General features: G+C 43.7%; 1 protein-coding gene across 2 annotated transcripts in view; it reads left to right on the top strand.

Moving 5' to 3' along the window:
• The window catches only part of LOC126418799 (uncharacterized), a 49,281-nt gene extending 31,036 nt beyond the window's left edge, over positions 1 to 18,245 (top strand). The window contains exons 5-6 of one of the 2 annotated variants that reach the window (XM_050085734.1): positions 329 to 733; positions 17,769 to 18,245. In XM_050085734.1, the coding sequence (XP_049941691.1) occupies positions 329 to 733; positions 17,769 to 18,046 (683 nt within the window). In that variant the 3' untranslated portion in view covers positions 18,047 to 18,245. Of the gene's footprint in view, positions 1 to 328; positions 734 to 17,765 lie in introns of both variants that reach the window. The other variant, XM_050085733.1, reaches the window with a different exon arrangement.
• The last annotated feature ends 1,534 nt before the right edge of the window (positions 18,246 to 19,779 follow it).

Raw genomic sequence — 19,779 nt, 5'->3', positions numbered from 1 at the left:
AAAACACACTGATGGTGTTCCCAGCAGAGTTCAAGCCATCATGAAGGCAAAGGTTGGGCATACCCCATATTAGTGTCCATTATAGGTGTCCAGATGAGGTGTTATGTTTTGAGGGACTCAACCTGTGTGTTATGAACAGTATGGTCCTATAATACTCTTTTGAGGTATGCCGGAAACTAATTTTACATCACTCTGTGACGAGAGACATACTGATTTCTATTTACTGGAAACCCTTCAGTCCAGTTGGTTTATGTTTCCATACTTATTGATGCTCCTATGGTTGTTTGCTAGTGCCAGTAAGCGGCCGCGCTCTCTGTCGTGTTTTTAGGCCAGTCTGCTGCTGAGCTGCTGAACAAACTGTCGCAGGAGATGCGCGCGCAACTGGTGATCCGCCAAGACTTGCCCCCGACTCTCACCCTGCCCAACTTCACGTGTCAGGAGGCGATGCGAGCGGACCAGCCGGCCCCTCCTGCAGATGATCTTTCACCATCATCATCGCCTGCCTTCGCCGTGACCGGCCCCAGCAGCCGATGGACTCTCTGCTGGACTTCTCTTCAGCATGCGCTAGAAGATGTGACCATCGAGTTCCCGAACGTCCCTCGCATCATGTGCAGATCTCACGAAGTCCCTGCCGTCCCCAGCCTCAACGACACCGAGTTCTACTTCGTCCTCCAGTTGGGATCTTCCTCGCGGCTCCTGTGTCGGTTCGCTGGGCTTCCGAAATTTGAATCAGGTATAGTTGTTGCTTATCTGTTTCACCGAGCGATAAGATACTATATCTTGACGATGTTCTGATGTGATCTCTGTGGCGTTCTTGAGCTATGATTAATTCATGAGTTTATTCGTCCACAGTTAATCTTCACAGTGATACTCGAATATGTTATACAATGGAGAAACAATTAAACAAGCAATGGATTACTATAGTCAAGTGTAACTTTTATGTTGAAAACAGTACCATTTTTTAGTATACATAGTTGCAAACAAGTTAACAAATAATGTCAAAAAAATCACAAACATACACACACACACACACACACACACACACACACACACACACACACGCACACTCCATTGTACACATGTCACACACTACACAGAAACACCTGGCTTCAAGACCATTACCACACTTCTGCCTTTGTGTGATGTCGTTCATGTTTTCACACCTCTGTCTGAAAATTGTCACCATCCCTCAAAATGTAGTGTTCAGCATAGAAAAATGGAAGGAGGTCGATTATCATTCGTTACAAATGTGAGGCCTAAGACTTTACAACAAGATGCACTATATATAGGGCATAAAGTATGGAACAACGCGGATGTTTGTTAGTAATTTGTGTTAATATATTTATGATCTGTTCTTTGTGTTCTCTAAATAATGCATGACCTTGTAGTATGTGTTACTTAAGAGGTATGATTTAATGGAAATTTTTTAGTTCAAGATTTTTAACTGTCACCTTGGTTAGTTTATTGCACAGTTTTATTCCATGGTACATAATGCTGTTTTTTGACTATTTTTTCTCCTTAAACGTAAGTACAGCTCTATTTAGATGATTATGGATGCTGCTGTTAATGGAGCAATTACTGATGTTCTTGTTAATGTGCATAACAGGTTAGTAGATGTATCCATATCATACAATAGGAACCCATCACAATCACCACATATACGGCGTTTTGTTATTAATCTAGTGGCCTGTTTCTATAGTTTGATCCGTGTTTTGGATTCCCAAAAATGCTACGAACTTAGTGCATATAAGAATAGTGTGGAACTACAAGGCACTTCCTGTTACATACTATTAACAGGACCCTGAGGGTATAAGAAGGTGACAACATATTACATTCCGTGGGCTGCAGTCGGTAGTTCCTATAAGGAAGGAAAGAGAGGGTAGGGGTGGGGAAGCACTTGCTGAATCATGGGAAGATTCATTGTATAAAGTCCTGCAACCGTTCCACAGGACTGACAGTTGGGAGCTTAGGATGGAAGCACATCTAGGTAACATTCCACAGTCATTTCGAAAAGAAAACGATATTACTGAAAACAAGCAGTCTTCATACCCGTTTTCCTCTGACTAAAGACAACATTGTTTCAAATAGATCAATGACTCTCAAAAAAAATAAAACAGGGAGTGTTACACAAATAACGCACAAAAACATAAGAAAGATCACCGGTATAGAACAAGAGACGATCACACAAAATGTTTAATGAGGTACGGAATAAACGTCATATTCGAAGCAGAGACATAATTATTTTCTACCCGGTATGGTGTGGAAAAGGTGTACGGCTCAAGGCGTAGGAAGATGGTTAGTGTGTAGGAAGTCCTGTGCTGGATACTGAGGAAACGCCACTGAGTGATTCTCAGGCAACTTCAGAGGGTAAGCACGTGAAGTAAAACTGTCGTTGACCCGAAACTGGTGTGAACAATGCAGTGGTTTGCTAGGCACGGTCCTATTGAAGATGCATTCCTGCGACCTTTAACCTCTTCACTTTTGAGATTAAACAAATTCACAGGAAATTTTCCTTTTCATATTTTCGAACAAAACAATATTTAGAAATTTTTTTTAATGATTCATTAAGGTATAAATGGAAGGCCACGTGTGTGCACCACCAGCCCCATTTATCGTGAAAACTTACTAGCCTTGTCTTTGTATCTTCTCTTCATGTTACAGTAAAATATTTATTTTATTTGAAATAGTCGACTGCATACGCTAACATACAGAGAAAATAGGTTTCTTAATGTGATTATTTCTGAAATACCTGATTTCCAATAAAGGTTTTGTTGATGCTCTGAAACAGCTTCATATATGCAAGGAAATCAGTATCACACAATAATTTCTGGCAAGTAATAATTTGATACTGGCAGTAAAAAAAAACTTTACTTTTCTGCATAAGCTCTTAAACAATTGTTTTCCAATATAAACAAATAAATTTGACATCTGATGCACATGACTCTTGTTCCTAAACTGTGTCCCTGTTCCCTGTTCCCTGTTCTGTTCCCTGCACTCTCAAACATTTTTTGCTCATTGTCAAACCCAACTTCTGCAGTTGGCTGCAAAAGAGCCCTTCTTAGCTATTTATTCACATTTTCTACAGCATCTGCATCTTCACCGACAGAGAAATTCATTGTACAACAATGTCCTCTTCACGTAGTGTCCACAGCTCGTGGCCTAGTGACTAGCGTTGCTGCTTCGTGGGGTCCCGGGTTCGATCCCCGGCCATGAGGGGGATTTTCTCTGCCAAGGGACTGAGTATTTCTGTTGTCCTCATCATTTCATCATCATTCGTAAACGTGACTACATTGGACTGTGTAAAGAGTGGGACTTTTATGGGCGCTGATGAGCGCGCAGTTCAGCACCTCACAAACCAAACATCATGATGATGATCATCATCATCCCTTCGCTTAGCAACTAGCATGACATATTTGTAATTCATTATAACATTGCAATCGCTGACAGTCCTTTTCTTTGCCGGCCGCGGTGGCCGTGTTGTTCTAGGCGCTTCAGTCCGGAACCGCGTGACTGCTACGGTCGCTGGTTCGAATCCTGCCTCGGGCAGGGATGTGTGTGGTGTCCTTAGGTTAGTAAGGTTTAAGTAGTCCTAAGTTCTAGGGGACTGATGACCTCAGATGTTGAGTCCCATAGTGCTCAGAGCCATTTGAACCATTTTTAAACCTTTTCTTTATCTACTTGACTGATTTAACACACTCTGTTCAGAATGGTTCAAATGGCTCTAAGAACTATGGGACCTAACATCTGAGGTCATTAGTCCCCTAGACTTAGAACTACTTAAACCTAACTAACCGAAGGACATCACACACATCCATGCCCGAGGCAGGATTCGAACCTGCGACCGTAGCAGCAGCGTGGTACCGGACTGAGGCGCCTAGAACCGCTCGACCGCAACGGCCGGCCACTATCTGTGATACATCACCCAACAATTGACAATTACGTGGTCTATAAAATGATTAAAAATCCATACCGGCTATTTTCCTGTGCGGATGTAACATCTGTAATATGATGAAAATCTGTCACATAGAGAAACATCGCCCATGTTTTCATCATAGAGTTTCATTGCCATTGGTTGTGGAACATCTAACTACTTTCCACGTACGAAAATCCTCAGAAAGTGTGTAATTCCACAATAATGAAATGAATTTAAGCAGATGTGAACTAATGCTCATAATCTAGAATAGTCGGCGAACTCTGTATAAAAACACATATTTTCAGTCAAACCTTTAGGGATATTAATTATTTATAAACCCTTCTGGTTTGTTGAAGCAGCCATTTTCAATGTATGACAAACTATTATCTATCACACGAATTTTTATTTGCAGGATGCCACGTCCTATTGTTAAACTAAGAACTAGGAGGTCCACTCTAATGGACCAACGTTCTATAAGAGGAAAGATCCGCGTATTTGTGCAGAAAAAAATGAACGAAGGTCCTCATTTACGTCCTCATTTACAAGGGCGTCTGCAGATTAGCATGGGTTCCGAATCAAGGTTCAATTAGATATACACTGAAGAACCAGAGAAACTGATATACCTGCCTAATATCGCGTAGAGCCGCCGCGAGCATGCAGAAGTGCCGAAACATGACGTGGCATGGACCCGACTGAAGTCTAAAGTAATGCTGGAGGGAATTGACTCCATGAATCTGTTGCGTACCGCCCACTCGTCTAATATACACAATCTCGTACTGGTATTGAGACAACAGCAAAGCCCATAGTTGCAATTTTTGGGTAGTTCGTTCAGGAACCGGTTTCGGCGGTTGAAACAAGGATTTCAATGGCTTGTGATCCGTTATTAAGTAGAATTTTTGGCCATACAAATTGTGGTGGAATTTGGTGACACAATACGCAATAACCACTGTCTCTTTCTCTATTTGTGAGTTGTTACGCGGAAGTTTGGACAACACTTTTGATGCGAAAGCAAGAGGCCTGTCTTTATCACCAATTCTGTGCGAAAGCAGTGCACCGATTCCGCAAGAGCAAGTGTCAACTTGCAAAACAACATTGGCGACGAGGTGATCAACGGATCCCATCCTCGTCGCCAATGTTGTGTACTGTCTACTCGTCTAATATAGGGTGCCTAGGAAACCTGGTTTCCCGGATCGCTAGACAAGAATTCAAGCAAATCGTATTAACGAATTTTATTTATAGAAAATAAATGATAATACTTAACTTTGAGACATTACAATGCTGTGGGGGGATGGGGTGAAAAGGGTACATAACCCTAAAATATAGGCTGCCCTGCATTACTTGTATGTTATGTGGGTAGTCTGAGGATGTGTTCCAAAGGGCATATATCCAGATGGGCTCAGCTGAGCATAGAGAGAGGTATGGAGGCGATCGATAGATGTAGATGGACAGAGAGAGGTGGGTGTAGAAGATGGACAGTGTGAGAGGGGGGAGGGGAAGGAGGACATGGGCCAACAGAGTGGGACAGTAGATGTACAGGTAGAGATGGAAAAGTGATATGGACTGAAAGAGAAGAGGGAGGGGTTGACAAGTAGACAGAGTGGAGGGAGGAGGAGATGGACGGAAAGAGGTGAAGTAGGAGATGGTGAGAGAGAGGGGCTAGAAGGACTCAGTCAGAAAAAGGAAGGAGGAGGAGATGGACAGAGAGATGAGAGAAGAAATGAATAGAAAGGGAGTAGGAGGAGAAAGAGATGGTGAAAGAGATGTGTCAAAATATGTGCCATGCACAGTGAAAGCATGGGTGAAAGTCTAGTATGTCTATATATTTATAAAAATTGTTTAGTGTATGTATGTTCCAGACCTCCTCCTAGAACACGGGATCAATTTCAACCAAACGTGTTATACATATAACTTATTATCTGGAAAGAACCACTGTGGTGGTAATAACCACCCACCCTCATAAGGATGGAAGTTGGTAAAGTGGAGGTAATATCTTATATTACTAAACGGTTAACTCAGATCATTGTTCGTGGTGCACAGTTCCAGCTGCAGGTTGCATACATTGGCCTACAAATTTATACTTTACTATTGTTCCATATTAGGTGATCCTATTGATTTTTGATATCCTAAGTTCAGAAATGCTAACCGTTTCGCCATATCACTTGAGGCATTTCCAGGAAGGAATGATGAAGACCTAGAAAATTCGTGCTAAACACATATATTCGATAAAGCTTTAATAATAATAATAATACATGTTAAAACAAGATACTCCTAACATAACAATGGAGTATTGTGTTCTGTAGAACTGATACAGAGCATAGATATTAAGTCTCTTCCCTCTCGAGAGCAGTGTGCTGACCACATGACCCTCCACACCTGCATCCAGTGACGGCTGTGGGCTGAGAATGACACGGTGGTCGGTGGATAAAGTGAAGCTCGGACGTACAGAGCTTTTCCCCTCCAAATCTCCGTCGCGTTTTCTTCTTTATTGTACCTGAAGGCACTGCATGGGGAGCTTTCAGCAGCAGTCAATTGCCATTCTATCATTACATCGACCCTTTTACTTCCGTTACAGTTATTTAATGTCTTGATGGAACCATTCTCCTTGTCCCCCACTCATAACACCATGATTTTCAGGAAAGCAGTTGACGCTGGAGTTCAGAATATGCAGCTTAAAGCTCACTGAGGCATCCATTACTTTGAAATTAACCACCACGTTTCTATGCTCTTGTAATGAAGATCTTTGCAGTTGCCGAGAAAACTTGTGTCAATTTCTTTAAGGAATATATGGGAATGCAGGCTTTCTTGGTGAACCCCGATGATGAAGTCTTCTCGGGTTGTCAATTGAGTCAAAGTGTCGTTCTGCGGCAGCGTTTCGACAGGCCTGAAGGTGATGAGTAGTAAACTTATCGAAACGTTGCCGCAGAACGACACCTTGACTCGGCTGACGACCCGAGAAAACTTCATCTCTGTTTAAAGCATATCTAACATGGTCTTTAAATTTAATCCATTTTATCTTCGTTAATTAGTTTCTGATCGTCAGACCCAACGAAAACCTCTTATTTCATCTTAGCTTCTGATAGCTGCGATAATTCACTCATCATTTATTTGAAAGCGTCACCATCTTTTGGTAGGACGTTTATAATTTCATAGCATAAAATTTTGTGAGAAGTCGAGGCAGAAGATATTTTTTGGAATCCGCCAAAGAATCGAACAGTACTCTATTCTCTTCAACGTTTGCCGTACTAATTGGCAAGATTCTCTAATATCAGTGCTTGTCTTTTGCAAGGCCGCCCCATTGCTATTGGAAGCCGACGTATTTGGCACAGCCACCATCCTGACCAAGGATGACAGAGACTTGTTTGAAATCCCCACAAATAGTCAATTCCTATACTTAAGTTTGACCAGGATGAAGGCCAAAGAATCACACTTCGCTTTCAAATGTGTTGAATATTCATCAGGTATGGAAGTATATTTGTATCAATTTTCAACAATACATAAGATCATCGTCATGAAAAAAGTAAGGAAGAAAATCTGTTTTTCTGCTTCTGAATCAACAGAAAAAAAGTTCCAAAGCCAACCATGTCCTTTTCCTATAGCCTAGAGGCTAACAGCTGTGCTACATCTTTTAGGAGTGCCAGGTCTCTGGTCATATCGTTCAATTCGGATGGTGAAAACTATTGCGGCTCACTTCATATCCTCGTCAGAACTCTCATCCGTCTCAGTAGCAGAAAATGGAAGCACTTCATCGAAATTATCAGGCGGAAGAGATACAGAAACGTCAGATCCGTGAGGCACAGGACGTAACGCAGAATCAAAGATTGGATAACAGATATCCCTATTGGTTTTCCTTCCTCACAACTCGAACACATTCAATGTGGGGCCTACAACTTGCCCCGATTCTCAATCTTTACGCCAAAATACGTAAAATATGCTTCTTTGAAAACGTATGAAATTGCCCGCTGCTGCGTTTTCGTTAGATGTTTGCCACAGATGTAACAGAAGCGGTCAGAATAATTAATATACCCTCTTGAAGACATGACGTTCGCAAAGAGCCAGGTGACTTATCAGCCGTTGCTGAAGTTTACGAGGAAAGTTATGTGTAAAGCAAACATAGACCTTGAAATTACACTATCACGGTAATATATAGGTGGCAATATAATAGACGTTACAATGAAACATTTTTTTTTTGTGGTAGGTCCCATTGCAAACATTCACAAAACAATACTGGCGTCATTACATAGATTAAATTGATACAATTTGCGAGACGCTGATAACAGTTTCCACAACGAAATTTTGTCCCAAAACCTGGCAGAAAATCTAAAGCGATTCTGGTCGTATATAAAGTATGCTAGCGGCAAGACACAATCATTGCCTTCTCTGCGCGATAGCAATGGAAATGCTATCGACGACAGTGCTGCTAAAGCGGAGTTACTAAATACAGCCTTCCGAAACTCTTTCATCAAAGAAGACGAAGAATTCGGATGAAGAACAGCTGTCAGAGAAGTCGCAGTTCGTAGTAACTGATAGAAAATCATCGATTTAAACAGAAGTGATTTCTGTCGTTGCCCAAGCTAATGTTACAGGTTCTTTGCCGTTTCTTGTCTATATAAATGATTTAGGAGACAATCTGGGCAGCCGTCTTAAGTTGTCTGCAAATGACGCTATCTTTTATCGCCAAGTGAAGTTATCAGAAGATCAAAACAAATTGCAAAACAATTTAGAGAAGATATGTGAACGGTGCGAAAATTGACCCTAAAAATGGAGAGTGTGAGGTCATCCATATTAAGTGTTAAAAGGAATCCATTAAACTTCGCTTACAATATAAATCAATCAAATCTAAAGGCCGTAAATTCAACTAAATACCTAGAAATTACAATTACGAACACCTTAATCTAAAAAGAATACATAGAAACTGTGGTGGGGAAGGCGAACCGAAGACTGCGACTTATTGTCAGATGGTTTAGTAGAAGCAACATATGCACTAAAGAGATTGCCTACACCATGCTTGTCCGTCCTGTTTTGGAGTACTGCTTCGCGGTGTGGGATCCCAGATAGGATTAAAGGAGTATATCGAGAAAGTGAAAAGAAAATCAGTATGTTTGGTATTATCGAGAAATAGGGGAGACAGTGTCAGGGACATGACCTAGGATTTGGGGTGGATATAATTCAAAACAGCGCATTTTTCCTTACGGCGGGATCTTCTCAAGAAATTCCCATCACCAACTTTCTCCTCCGAATTCGAAAATATTTTGTTGACGCTGCCTTACAAAGGGGAAAACGATCATCACAGTAAAATAAGGGAGATTAGAGCTTCCACGGAAAGACAGATGTATTCGCTTTTTCCGAGCACTGCTCGAGGGTGGAATAACAGAGAATTATTGTGAAGGTGATTCGATGGACCCTCTGTCAGGCACTTAAGTGTGATCTGCAGTGCATCCATACAGATGTAGATGTACATTTTGCGTAGCTCGCCGAAATTCTCATTTTGTGTCAAAATTGTACATGACTGAATATTACCCATTCAGCACCCAAAACTGCCCCAGAAAAACACTCTACCTTTATGGATACAATGGGAATAATACAGCCATCGAGTTACACGTCAAATGTTTATTCAATCCTTTACTTAAGTTTCGACAAATGTGAACCTGTCTTCCTCAGAGGCCGTAATAATACATAGAAATAGGATACATTACAATCATTACATGGAAGTCATACGTGCAGAAAAGAGAAACATTAAAAAATTACGTACATTGGAAGTATAAGATCAGCTTACGTGTTACACATTGTCAGAGGAGAGAAACGAAGTCATAAAGCTCAGTCAACAGGAAAATGATCCTTGTACAAGAGGCGTGCAAAAAGAAACGAGCCGGAGTCTGGAATGAGCAAACCGGTGACAGGAGGGTAATATCGTGGCGTGTGTAACGAGATGTGGTTCCGGCCACAGCGTGAAAGTTCACAGCCCGTCGCTAAAGGGCTCGCGTGCTCGTCACGTGACTATACAGAGCTAGCAGCAGAGTGCATCAATCGTCCAATGCTGCCAGTCGCATTGCAGACAGTGACACAGGGGCATCAACAGAAGAGCAAAGAGGTGTTGTTCGTTTTCTGACAGCGGAACGGACATTAATCGACGAATGTCCTTACAAGGGACAAGGCGTAACACAAGCGCTTCAGGGAAGGAAGGGTGTCGTTAGCCGATGATGCACTGTCGGGAATACCGCATTGCACTACCGATGACATCGTCCAGCTGGTGGATGCACTAATTACCCAGGACCGCCGAGTGACAGTGAAAGCCACAGCCGCCATGATCGGATTGAGCGCCGGAAGCGTCCACACCATCGTGAAGAACGACTGCACATGCACGAAGTGTGTGCTCAACGGGTGCCCCACAGTCTTCAACCACACCAGGAAGCATGTCGAATGGCCCACTGTCTTGCTCATCTGCAGCGCTATGCTCGGCAAGGGAGTGCGTTCCTGGCACGAGTGGCGGCTGGAGATGAGTCATGGTGTCATCACATCGAACCAGTATAAAAAGGACAAAGTCTCCAGTGGAAGCATCCAGGATCACCACCACCACCAAAAAAAGCCAAGGCCATCCACACAAGTGCAGGAAAGGTTATGCTGGCGTTCTTCTTCGACCAAGATAGCCCCCTTCTGATTCACTTCCTGCAGCACAGGGCAACAGTGAATGCCCAACGTCACTCGCAAACCTTGACCACCCTTCGCCAAGCGATCAAATCAAAACGAACAGGCAGTCTCATCCGTGGGGGCATTCTGAGCCACGACAATGCAATGCCTCATACGGCCAGTACGGCCAACACAGTCGAGGCACTCCTGCAGAAATTCAAATGGGAGGCTCTCTGCCACCCTCCATACAGTCCGGACCTCTCTCTCTCCCTGTGATTACGTCGTTTTTGGTCCCCTTAAAAAGACTGCGAGGAGCAAACGTTTCACCTCGTACGACGACGTCCAGCTGTACTTGCGGAACTGGCTAACATCGCAGCCCCAGAAATTTTATGAGACAGCCATTCACCGCCTTGTGTCACAGTGTGACAAGTGTCTCAACAGCCAGAGTCAGTACTTATAAGATACAGGTACTGGGTTCTGTAATTATGCCTCCGGCTCGTTTCTTTTTGAACTCCCCTTATAAAACCTAAGGTGGACGTGGATCATACAGACAAGCAGACAACTAACGGGGCAGAAGTGACAAGCCAACAGGAAACTTACAACAGCTGGAGCTCACATAAGAAGCGGGTCTGCCACAAAGGACACCTGTCATGTTAATAAAACTACATTAAGTAACATTACAGAATCACTAACATAACAAAAATTTAAAAAAATAAATTATGAAATCATTTAAATTTATGCAAATGGTGAACAAAACTACGACACACATTAAAGTAATATAACGACACAGTGCGTATTGAAAAATAACATGTCGAAACTGTGAGGAACACCCGATGTAGCTGCTATGTCAATTTACAAACAGGCCGAAATCTATCGAAAATGTTTCCTTCTTTAAGCTGTAATTGATCGTTTATAATAAAGAATCTATAACTGGGTTTATGCCTAAATATTTGATATTCCTCCAGCAAATGCAATCTAATATAATTCTCTTTCCTATGCACAACAACCGCGTTTTCCAATTTAGTAGGGGAGTGTGCACATTGTGTGAGATGGCATAAGTAGAGCCACGAACGTTACCACGTGCTTTACCCAATAAATGTTCTTTGAATCTACCTCTGACTGCTCTTCCTGTCTGTTCTATACAGAAACAGAGACAATCATTATACCTGATTTTACACTATGCTGATACGTCATGGGATATCTCCTAATATCGTGTGGGATCTCTTTTTCCCAGTGCAGCAACTCGACATGGCATGGACTCAACTACTCGATGGAAGTCCCCTGCAGAAATACTTAACTATGCTGCCTCCATAGAGGTCCAAAATTGCGGAACTGTTGCTGGTGCAGGATTTGTGCACGAACTGACCTCCCGATTACATCTCATAAATGTTCGATGCGATTCATGTCGGGCGATTCTCTCGAATTTTCCAGAACGTTCTTCAAACTAATTGAGAACAGTTGTGGCCAAATGACATGGCGCGTTGTCATTCATATAAAATTCCATCGTTATTTGGGTCATAAATCAGATGCGAATAATTATAGGCCTATTTCGCTTACGTCAATCTGTTGTAGAATAATGGAACATGTTTTGTGTTCTCGTATTATGACGTTCTTAGATAATACAAATCTCCTTCATCATAACCAACATGGATTCCGCAAACAGAGATCATGTGAAACTCAGCTCGCCCTATTTGCCCAAGAAATTCACAGTGCCGTAGACACTGGCGAGCAGATTGATGCCGTATTCCTGGACTTCAGGAAGGCATTTGATACGGTTCCGCACTTACGTTTAGTGAAAAAAATACGAGCTTACGGAATATCGGACCAGGTTTGTGATTGGATTCAGGATTTCCTAGAAGAAAGAACACAACATGTCATTCTTAACGGTTCAAAATCTGCAGATGTAGAGGTAATTTCGGGAGTACCGCAGGGAAGCGTGATAGGACCTTTATTGTTTACAATATACATAAATGACTTAGTTGACAACATCAGTAGCTCCGTGAGGCTATTTGCAGATGACACGGTTGTCTACAAGAAAGTAGCAACATCAGAAGACTCGTACGTACTCCAGGAGGACCTGCAGAGGATTAATGCATGGTGCGACAGCTGGCAGCTTTCCCTAAACGTAGATAAATGTAATATAATGCGCATACATAGGGGCAGAAATCCATTCCAGTACGATTATGCCATAGGTGGTAAATCATTGGAAGCGGTAACGACCGTAAAATACTTAGGAGTTACTATCCGGAGCGATCTGAAGTGGAATGATCACATAAAACAAATAGTGGGAAAAGCAGGCGCCAGGTTGAGATTCATAGGAAGAATTCTAAGAAAATGTGACTCATCGACGAAAGAAGTAGCTTACAAAACGCTTGTTCGTCCGATTCTTGAGTATTGCTCATCAGTATGGGACCCTTACCAGGTTGGATTAATAGAAGAGATAGACACGATCCAGCGAAAAGCAGCGCGATGCGTCATGGGGACATTTAGTCAGCGCGAGAGCGTTACGGAGATGCTGAACAAGCTCCAGTGGCGGACACTTCAAGAAAGGCGTTACGCAATACGGAGAGGTTTATTATCGAAATTACGAGAGAGCACATTCCGGGAAGAGATGGGCAACATATTACTACCGCCCACATATATCTCGCGTAATGATCACAACGAAAAGATCCGAGAAATTAGAGCAAATACGGAGACTTACAAGGAGTCGTTCTTCCCACGCACAATTCGTGAATGGAACAGGGAAGGGGGGATCAGATAGTGGTACAATAAGTACCCTCCGCCACACACCGTAAGGTGGCTCGCGGAGTATAGATGTAGATGTAGATGAAGTCCATGAAAGGATGCCAATGGTCTCCAGGTAGCCGAACATAACCATTTCCAGTTAATGATCGGTTCAATTGAACCAGAGGGCCCAATCCATTCCGTGTAAACACAGCCCAAGGCATTATAGATCCACCATCAGCTTGCACAGTGGCTTGTTGGGTCCATGGATCTATAGGGTCTATGCCATACTCATACCCTACCATCAGCTCTTACCAGGTGAAATCGGGACTTATCTGCTCAGGCTACGGTCTTCCAGTCGTCTAAGATCCAACCAATAATACCACGATCCCAAGAAAGTCGCTGCAGACAATGAGTGCTGTTAGCAAAGGCACTCGTGTCCGTCGTCTGCTGCCATAACCCATTAACACCAAATTTCGCCCCGCTGTCCTAACGGATATCGCCGTCGTACGTCTCTCAATGATTTCTGCGATTATTTCACTCAGGGTTGCTCGTCTGTTAGCACTGACAACTCTACACAAACGCCTCTGCTCTAGATTGTTAAGTGATGACCGTCGGCCACTGCGTTGTCCGCGGTAAGAGATAATGACCGAAATTTGGTGATCTTGGCACACGCTTGACAACGTGGATCTGAGAATATTGAATTCTCTATCGATTTCCAAAATGGAGTGTCCCATGTGTCTAGCTCCAACTACACTCCTGGAAATGGAAAAAAGAACACATTGACACCGGTGTGTCAGACCCACCATACTTGCTCCGGACACTGCGAGAGGGCTGTACAAGCAATGATCACACGCACGGCACAGCGGACACACCAGGAACCGCGGTGTTGGCCGTCGAATTGCGCTAGCTGCGCAGCATTTGTGCACCGCCGCCGTCAGTGTCAGCCAGTTTGCCGTGGCATACGGAGCTCCATCGCAGTCTTTAACACTGGTAGCATGCCGCGACAGCGTGGACGTGAACCGTATGTGCAGTTGACGGACTTTGAGCGAGGGCGTATAGTGGGCTTGCGGGAGGCCGGGTGGACATACCGCCGAATTGCTCAACACGTGGGGCGTGAGGTCTCCACAGTACATCGATGTTGTCGCCAGTGGTCGGCGAAAGGTGCACGTGCCCGTCGACCTGGGACCGGACCGCAGCGACGCACGGATGCACGCCAAGACCGTAGGATCCTACGCAGTGCCGTAGGGGACCGCACCGCCACTTCCCAGCAAATTAGGGACACTGTTGCTCCTGGGGTATCGGCGAGGACCATTCGCAGCCGTGTCCATGAAGCTGGGCTACGGTCCCGCACACCGTTAGGCCGTCTTCCGCTCACGCCCCAACATCGTGCAGCCCGCCTCCAGTGGTGTCGCGGCAGGCGTGAATGGGGGGACGAATGGAGAAGTGTCGTCTTCAGCGATGAGAGTCGCTTCTGCCTTGGTGCCAATGATGGTCGTATGCGTGTTTGGCGCCGTGCAGGTGAGCGCCACAATCAGGACTGCATACGACCGAGGCACACAGGGCCAACACCCGGCATCATGGTGTGGGGAGCGATCTCCTACACTGGCCGTACACCACTGGTGATCGTCGAGGGGACACTGAATAGTGCACGGTACATCCAAACCGTCATCGAACCCATCGTTCTACCATTCCTAGACCGGCGAGGGAACTTGCTGTTCCAACAGGACAATGCACGTCCGCATGTATCCCGTGCCACCCAACGTGCTCTAGAAGGTGTAAGTCAACTACCCTGGCCAGCAAGATCTCCGGATCTGTCCCCCATTGAGCATGTTTGGGACTGGATGAAGCGTCGTCTCACGCGGTCTGCACGTCCAGCACGAACGCTGGTCCAACTGAGGCGCCAGGTGGAAATGGCATGGCAAGCCGTTCCACAGGACTACATCCAGCATCTCTACGATCGTCTCCATGGGAGAATAGCAGCCTGCATTGCTGCGAAAGGTGGATATACACTGTACTAGTGCCGACATTGTGCATGCTCTGTTGCCTGTGTCTATGTGCCTGTGGTTCTGTCAGTGTGATCATGTGATGTATCTGACCCCAGGGATGTGTCAATAAAGTTTCCCCTTCCTGGGACAATGAATTCACGGTGTTCTTATTTCAATTTCCAGGAGTGTAGTATTCCGTGTTCAAAGTCTGTTTCCCGCCGTGAGACCATAATCACGCCGGAAACTTTTTCACATGTATCACCTGAGTACAATTGATAGCTCCGCCAATGTTCTGCCGTTTTATACCTTACGTACTTAATACTGTCGCCATCTCTATATGTGCATATCGCTAACCCATGACTTTTATCACCTCACTGTATAGATGCCAGAGTGAGAAAATGGTTCGTTGTTACGCTTTGTGGCCCGACTTACACCTTTTCCAAGACTGTTGTTATTAGAAAACGAAACTTTACAGCTATATTTCTTAGTAAGTCGGCAGTTTACCATATTAAAAATGTTTCCTGGGAACTATATGGGAAAAAAATTTACTCCTTCTTTACCTTCCTTACCAGTTTATAATCTCATAGAGTGGAACATTTTTAGTGGTTTTATTGTTCAATATCCGGTCTGCTAATGACGGTTCGTAGCCATTACTACTGGTAACAGTTTATAACCAAATTTCTCTCTACCCAGTAATTCTTCGGGGATAACGGAGTAACCGAGTCATGATGTGTATTAGGACGAAAAAGACCAATGTCTTAAACACAATTACTTTAAGTTTAACAATAATTTATATGTGCAGCCTTTTTGGCTTGGACAAGGGTAGGCCCCTAGCCGGAATTTTAGCTGACATGTTCATAAATTCCCACGAAGAAGATTTCTAGCCGGCCGTGGTGGCCGAGCGGTTCTAGGGGCTTCAGTCCGGCACCGCGCGACTACTACGGTCACTGATTCGAATCCTGCCTCGGGTATGGATGTGTGTGTTATCCTTAGGTTAGTTAGGTTTAAGCAGTTCTAAGTTTTAGGTGACTGATGGCCTTAGATGTTAAGTCCCATAGTGCTCAGAGCCATTTCAACCATTTGAAGAAGATTTCTTCAAGAGTAATTCTGAGCTAAAAAGTAGCATTAGCTTCAATGCTCGGTACGTTGATAATATAATTTTTGTATTCGAAAGTACTTATGAAGCATCAGAAAATTTCAATGGCTCTGACCACTATGCGACTTAACTTCTGAGATCATCACTCCCCTAGAACTTAGAACTACTTAAACCTAACTAACATAAGGACATCACACACATCCATGTGCGAGGCAGGATTCGAACCTGCGACCGTAGCGGTCGCGCGGTTCCAGGCTGTAGCGCCTAGAACCGCTCGGTCACTCCGGCCGGCTAAGCAATAGATAACCCTTTCATTCCTTCAATCAGTTTCACGAGAAAATAGTGTTCACTAAAGATTTGCATAACGAAAATAGTGAGTAGATTTGTCTTGCTCTTACTTTTGGTATGTAAAACGATAAATTTGGCTTCAGAATCTTTCGTATTCAATCTTCTTGAGATAACATTACCCAGGTTGATTCGGCTCACCCCTCAAGCACACAAATTGGCCGTTTTTCATTATAACATCCCACATAAATTACCGAAGCAAATCCTTTGTGATATACAGTTGAAAGTCGGCCATATCATTCTTCATCGCGAATATTCGTACGTTCGCCATTAAAGATGATGAACCATTTTCATACTGAAGCTTCATTCATCACATTTTCATATGCTTCGATTATCTGTCTGTGAATTTCGATAGGGCGTTATCTGAATTTTTATTTGTTTGTTTATTTTTGTTAGGAAATCGTATTACAACACGAACTTTATACTTGACAGTATCGTTAATTTTGTGACACATGGATTCACACAGATTAACAGTGATGTTAGACACGTATAACACTGTCAAAGACCTTTACAACCTTATATAAAAGCTAGTATAGCGCTCTAATTTTTATAAAAGATATGATAAAAGTACCGCACTACACCGCCAAAAGTTCAATAAAACCTTCTTTATAAGAGTTATCTGACAAAGTTCTATGACAGGGTAATAGATTTTTTTAGGGGCCCACGTCATACAGGCGCCAATGGTTAGGTGGTGGTAAGTTCCTATGGGACCAAACTGCTAAGGTCATCGGTCCCTAGGCTTACACACTACTTAATCTAACATTAACTTACGCTAAGGACAACACACACACACACACACACACACACAAACACACACACATTCCCGAGGGAGGACTCGAACCTCCGATGGAGGGGAGCCGAGCGAACCGTGACAAGGCGCCCAAGACCACGCGGCTGTGATTAGGGAGCTGTTCGACACGCGGTCGGAGGTGCAGCGCTCGCCAGAGCAGGACGTTCTGTACCTTTTAGAAAGACGCTCGCAGCTTTTGATGAAGATGCATCTTGTGAATTTTGCTTACATTTCAGCAATGACACAGTTGTTGCTCGCGTCGGACTAATGACACCTACTTTCCAGCAGATGCGGAGGCTAGGCTACACGAGATGCTGGACAAGTCCTCCAGAGAGATGGGGGCAACTCTGCGGCCTGAGGGAAGCGTTCTCGTGCTGGAAACGCCTCCCGCCGCCTGCGTGGACTCCCCTGGCTACTCTGGTTCTTCTCTTTACGACGGCGCTCAGTTCGTCTACTCTGTCCGCGGCAAGACTCAGCTCTGCGTGCTGGCGAAGCGCGAAGCCTCCCCTAGCCAGCCGGTGCTTTCGCAGCCTGATAAATTTGCGGGCTGGTTACCAATCGCTTAACTTATCATTGCTTCAGAGATCAACTTTAGAAAATTGTTCTGAGCCCAAATTTTATTTCATTCATTACTGTGTTCCCAATTTTAAAGTTTGCAAATTTGATTCTGTGTGCTTTCCTGTAATTGCTGTTTTATTTTCCACCTATGACATAAAGCTGTTTTATTTTCCTCTTGTAAGGTAAAGTGCAGAAATAAAAATAATAAGATTTGTTGATGACACTGTCATTCTATCAGAGGCAGCCATATACTTTGAAGACCCATTGAACTTCACTACTGATCCCATCGCTCAACAAAGTGTCACAAGCCTGTAGCATAGAATTCTTGTGGCAGCTAAGCAAGTTGAAAAAGAGGGAGAGGGAGGGAGAAGTGATACGGTGATATATTTACGTACATACGATAAATCCCCTTTCCTTAAAAAATATTTCTCTCTTTCATAGCTCCTCTGTGTTTCCACAGATGACGTGTCACTGATCTCATTTGTACTAAGATTGCAGTACACGCGAGGTGCCTATTTGCTTCCACCGCCCAGAATGGAATGCATAAGTTCTAATAAAAGTTCACCAACCTGCAGTCTTCTACAGTTGTTGTCCCCTGCGCAGTAAACAGCACGTAGGTCGTGAATCCGTAATCTTGAGGGTGTAAGAAACTCTTTGCGAGGAACTGTTATTTTAGAAATGATTAAATTTCCAATCAGTTTGTTTATACGAGAGGCCACTCGCTTTATATTGGCAGAACATGAGAAACCGCACAGCTACAATCCTTTTAGAGTCACAAATGATTTCTATTCTTCAACAAATTAATGAACTGCATATTTCCGTAATTAATATTACACTGTCCTCAACTATCTGTCCAAATAACCATACATTGCTAATAAAGTCTTAACTAACACTGAGTGCGGCAGACATGTCTGTCTTCCGAGGCTTCCGAACCAACTCTGATCTTACAGCCGAATCACTTCGCTCGCTATCCAAGTTCGGCGCGATCCGAAGACCACTGAAGTGCTTCGTCTGCCTTTTCGTTTCGCAGATGTTTATTATTCTACTGGTTATAAGTACTTGTGTAGTAACGGAATGATAGCAAGCTATTGAGAGATTCTTTAAATAAAACATGTAAGTAAATATGCTGTTTGGCTTGTCTACGAGAGTGAGTCAAATGAAAACTTTAAATTTGTAATGACAAATCGAAATTTCGCGCCGTTATCCTGTAATTTGGTAAGCGTGCTACAAATATCGTGCAGAATGGCCAGTAGGTGGCAACATAGTGCAGATGCACACATACCGTCGCAGTATCAGTATAAAGATGACCGCCCATTTGCAACTTGCACCAGGGAAGAACAGCGTTCTGTTATTCGGTTTTTGCGTAGTGAAACCTATTGATATTCATTGATGAATGTAGGTTCAGTACGGTGATGCATGTTTGCCACAGCAGCAATTCTACGAATGGAGTAGGAAGTTCGCAAATGGTGTTACTTCAGTGGAAGATGCTCCTCGTTCAGGTCAGGCACAACGAGTTGTGACTCCACAGAACATTGCAGCAGTTGAAGCCATAGTGAACGCAGAGAGACACTGAATGACATTGCAGCATGTTTATAGATTAGTCGTGGGTCAGCACACCACATTGTGCATTTTATGCTCCAGTTTCACAAAGTGTCTGCAAGGTGGGTGCCACAGTAGCTGACTCCTGAAATGAGAGAACGACGTGTTGATGCTTGTGAAAAACTTCTTCGGCGCTTTGAAC

Source organism: Schistocerca serialis, chromosome 9, assembly GCF_023864345.2.
Source record: "Schistocerca serialis cubense isolate TAMUIC-IGC-003099 chromosome 9, iqSchSeri2.2, whole genome shotgun sequence".
In the NCBI taxonomy this organism is placed as follows: Eukaryota; Metazoa; Arthropoda; class Insecta; order Orthoptera; family Acrididae; genus Schistocerca; species Schistocerca serialis.
Note: the sequence above shows the minus strand (reverse complement) of the source record. Positions and strands in the feature narration are given on the sequence as shown.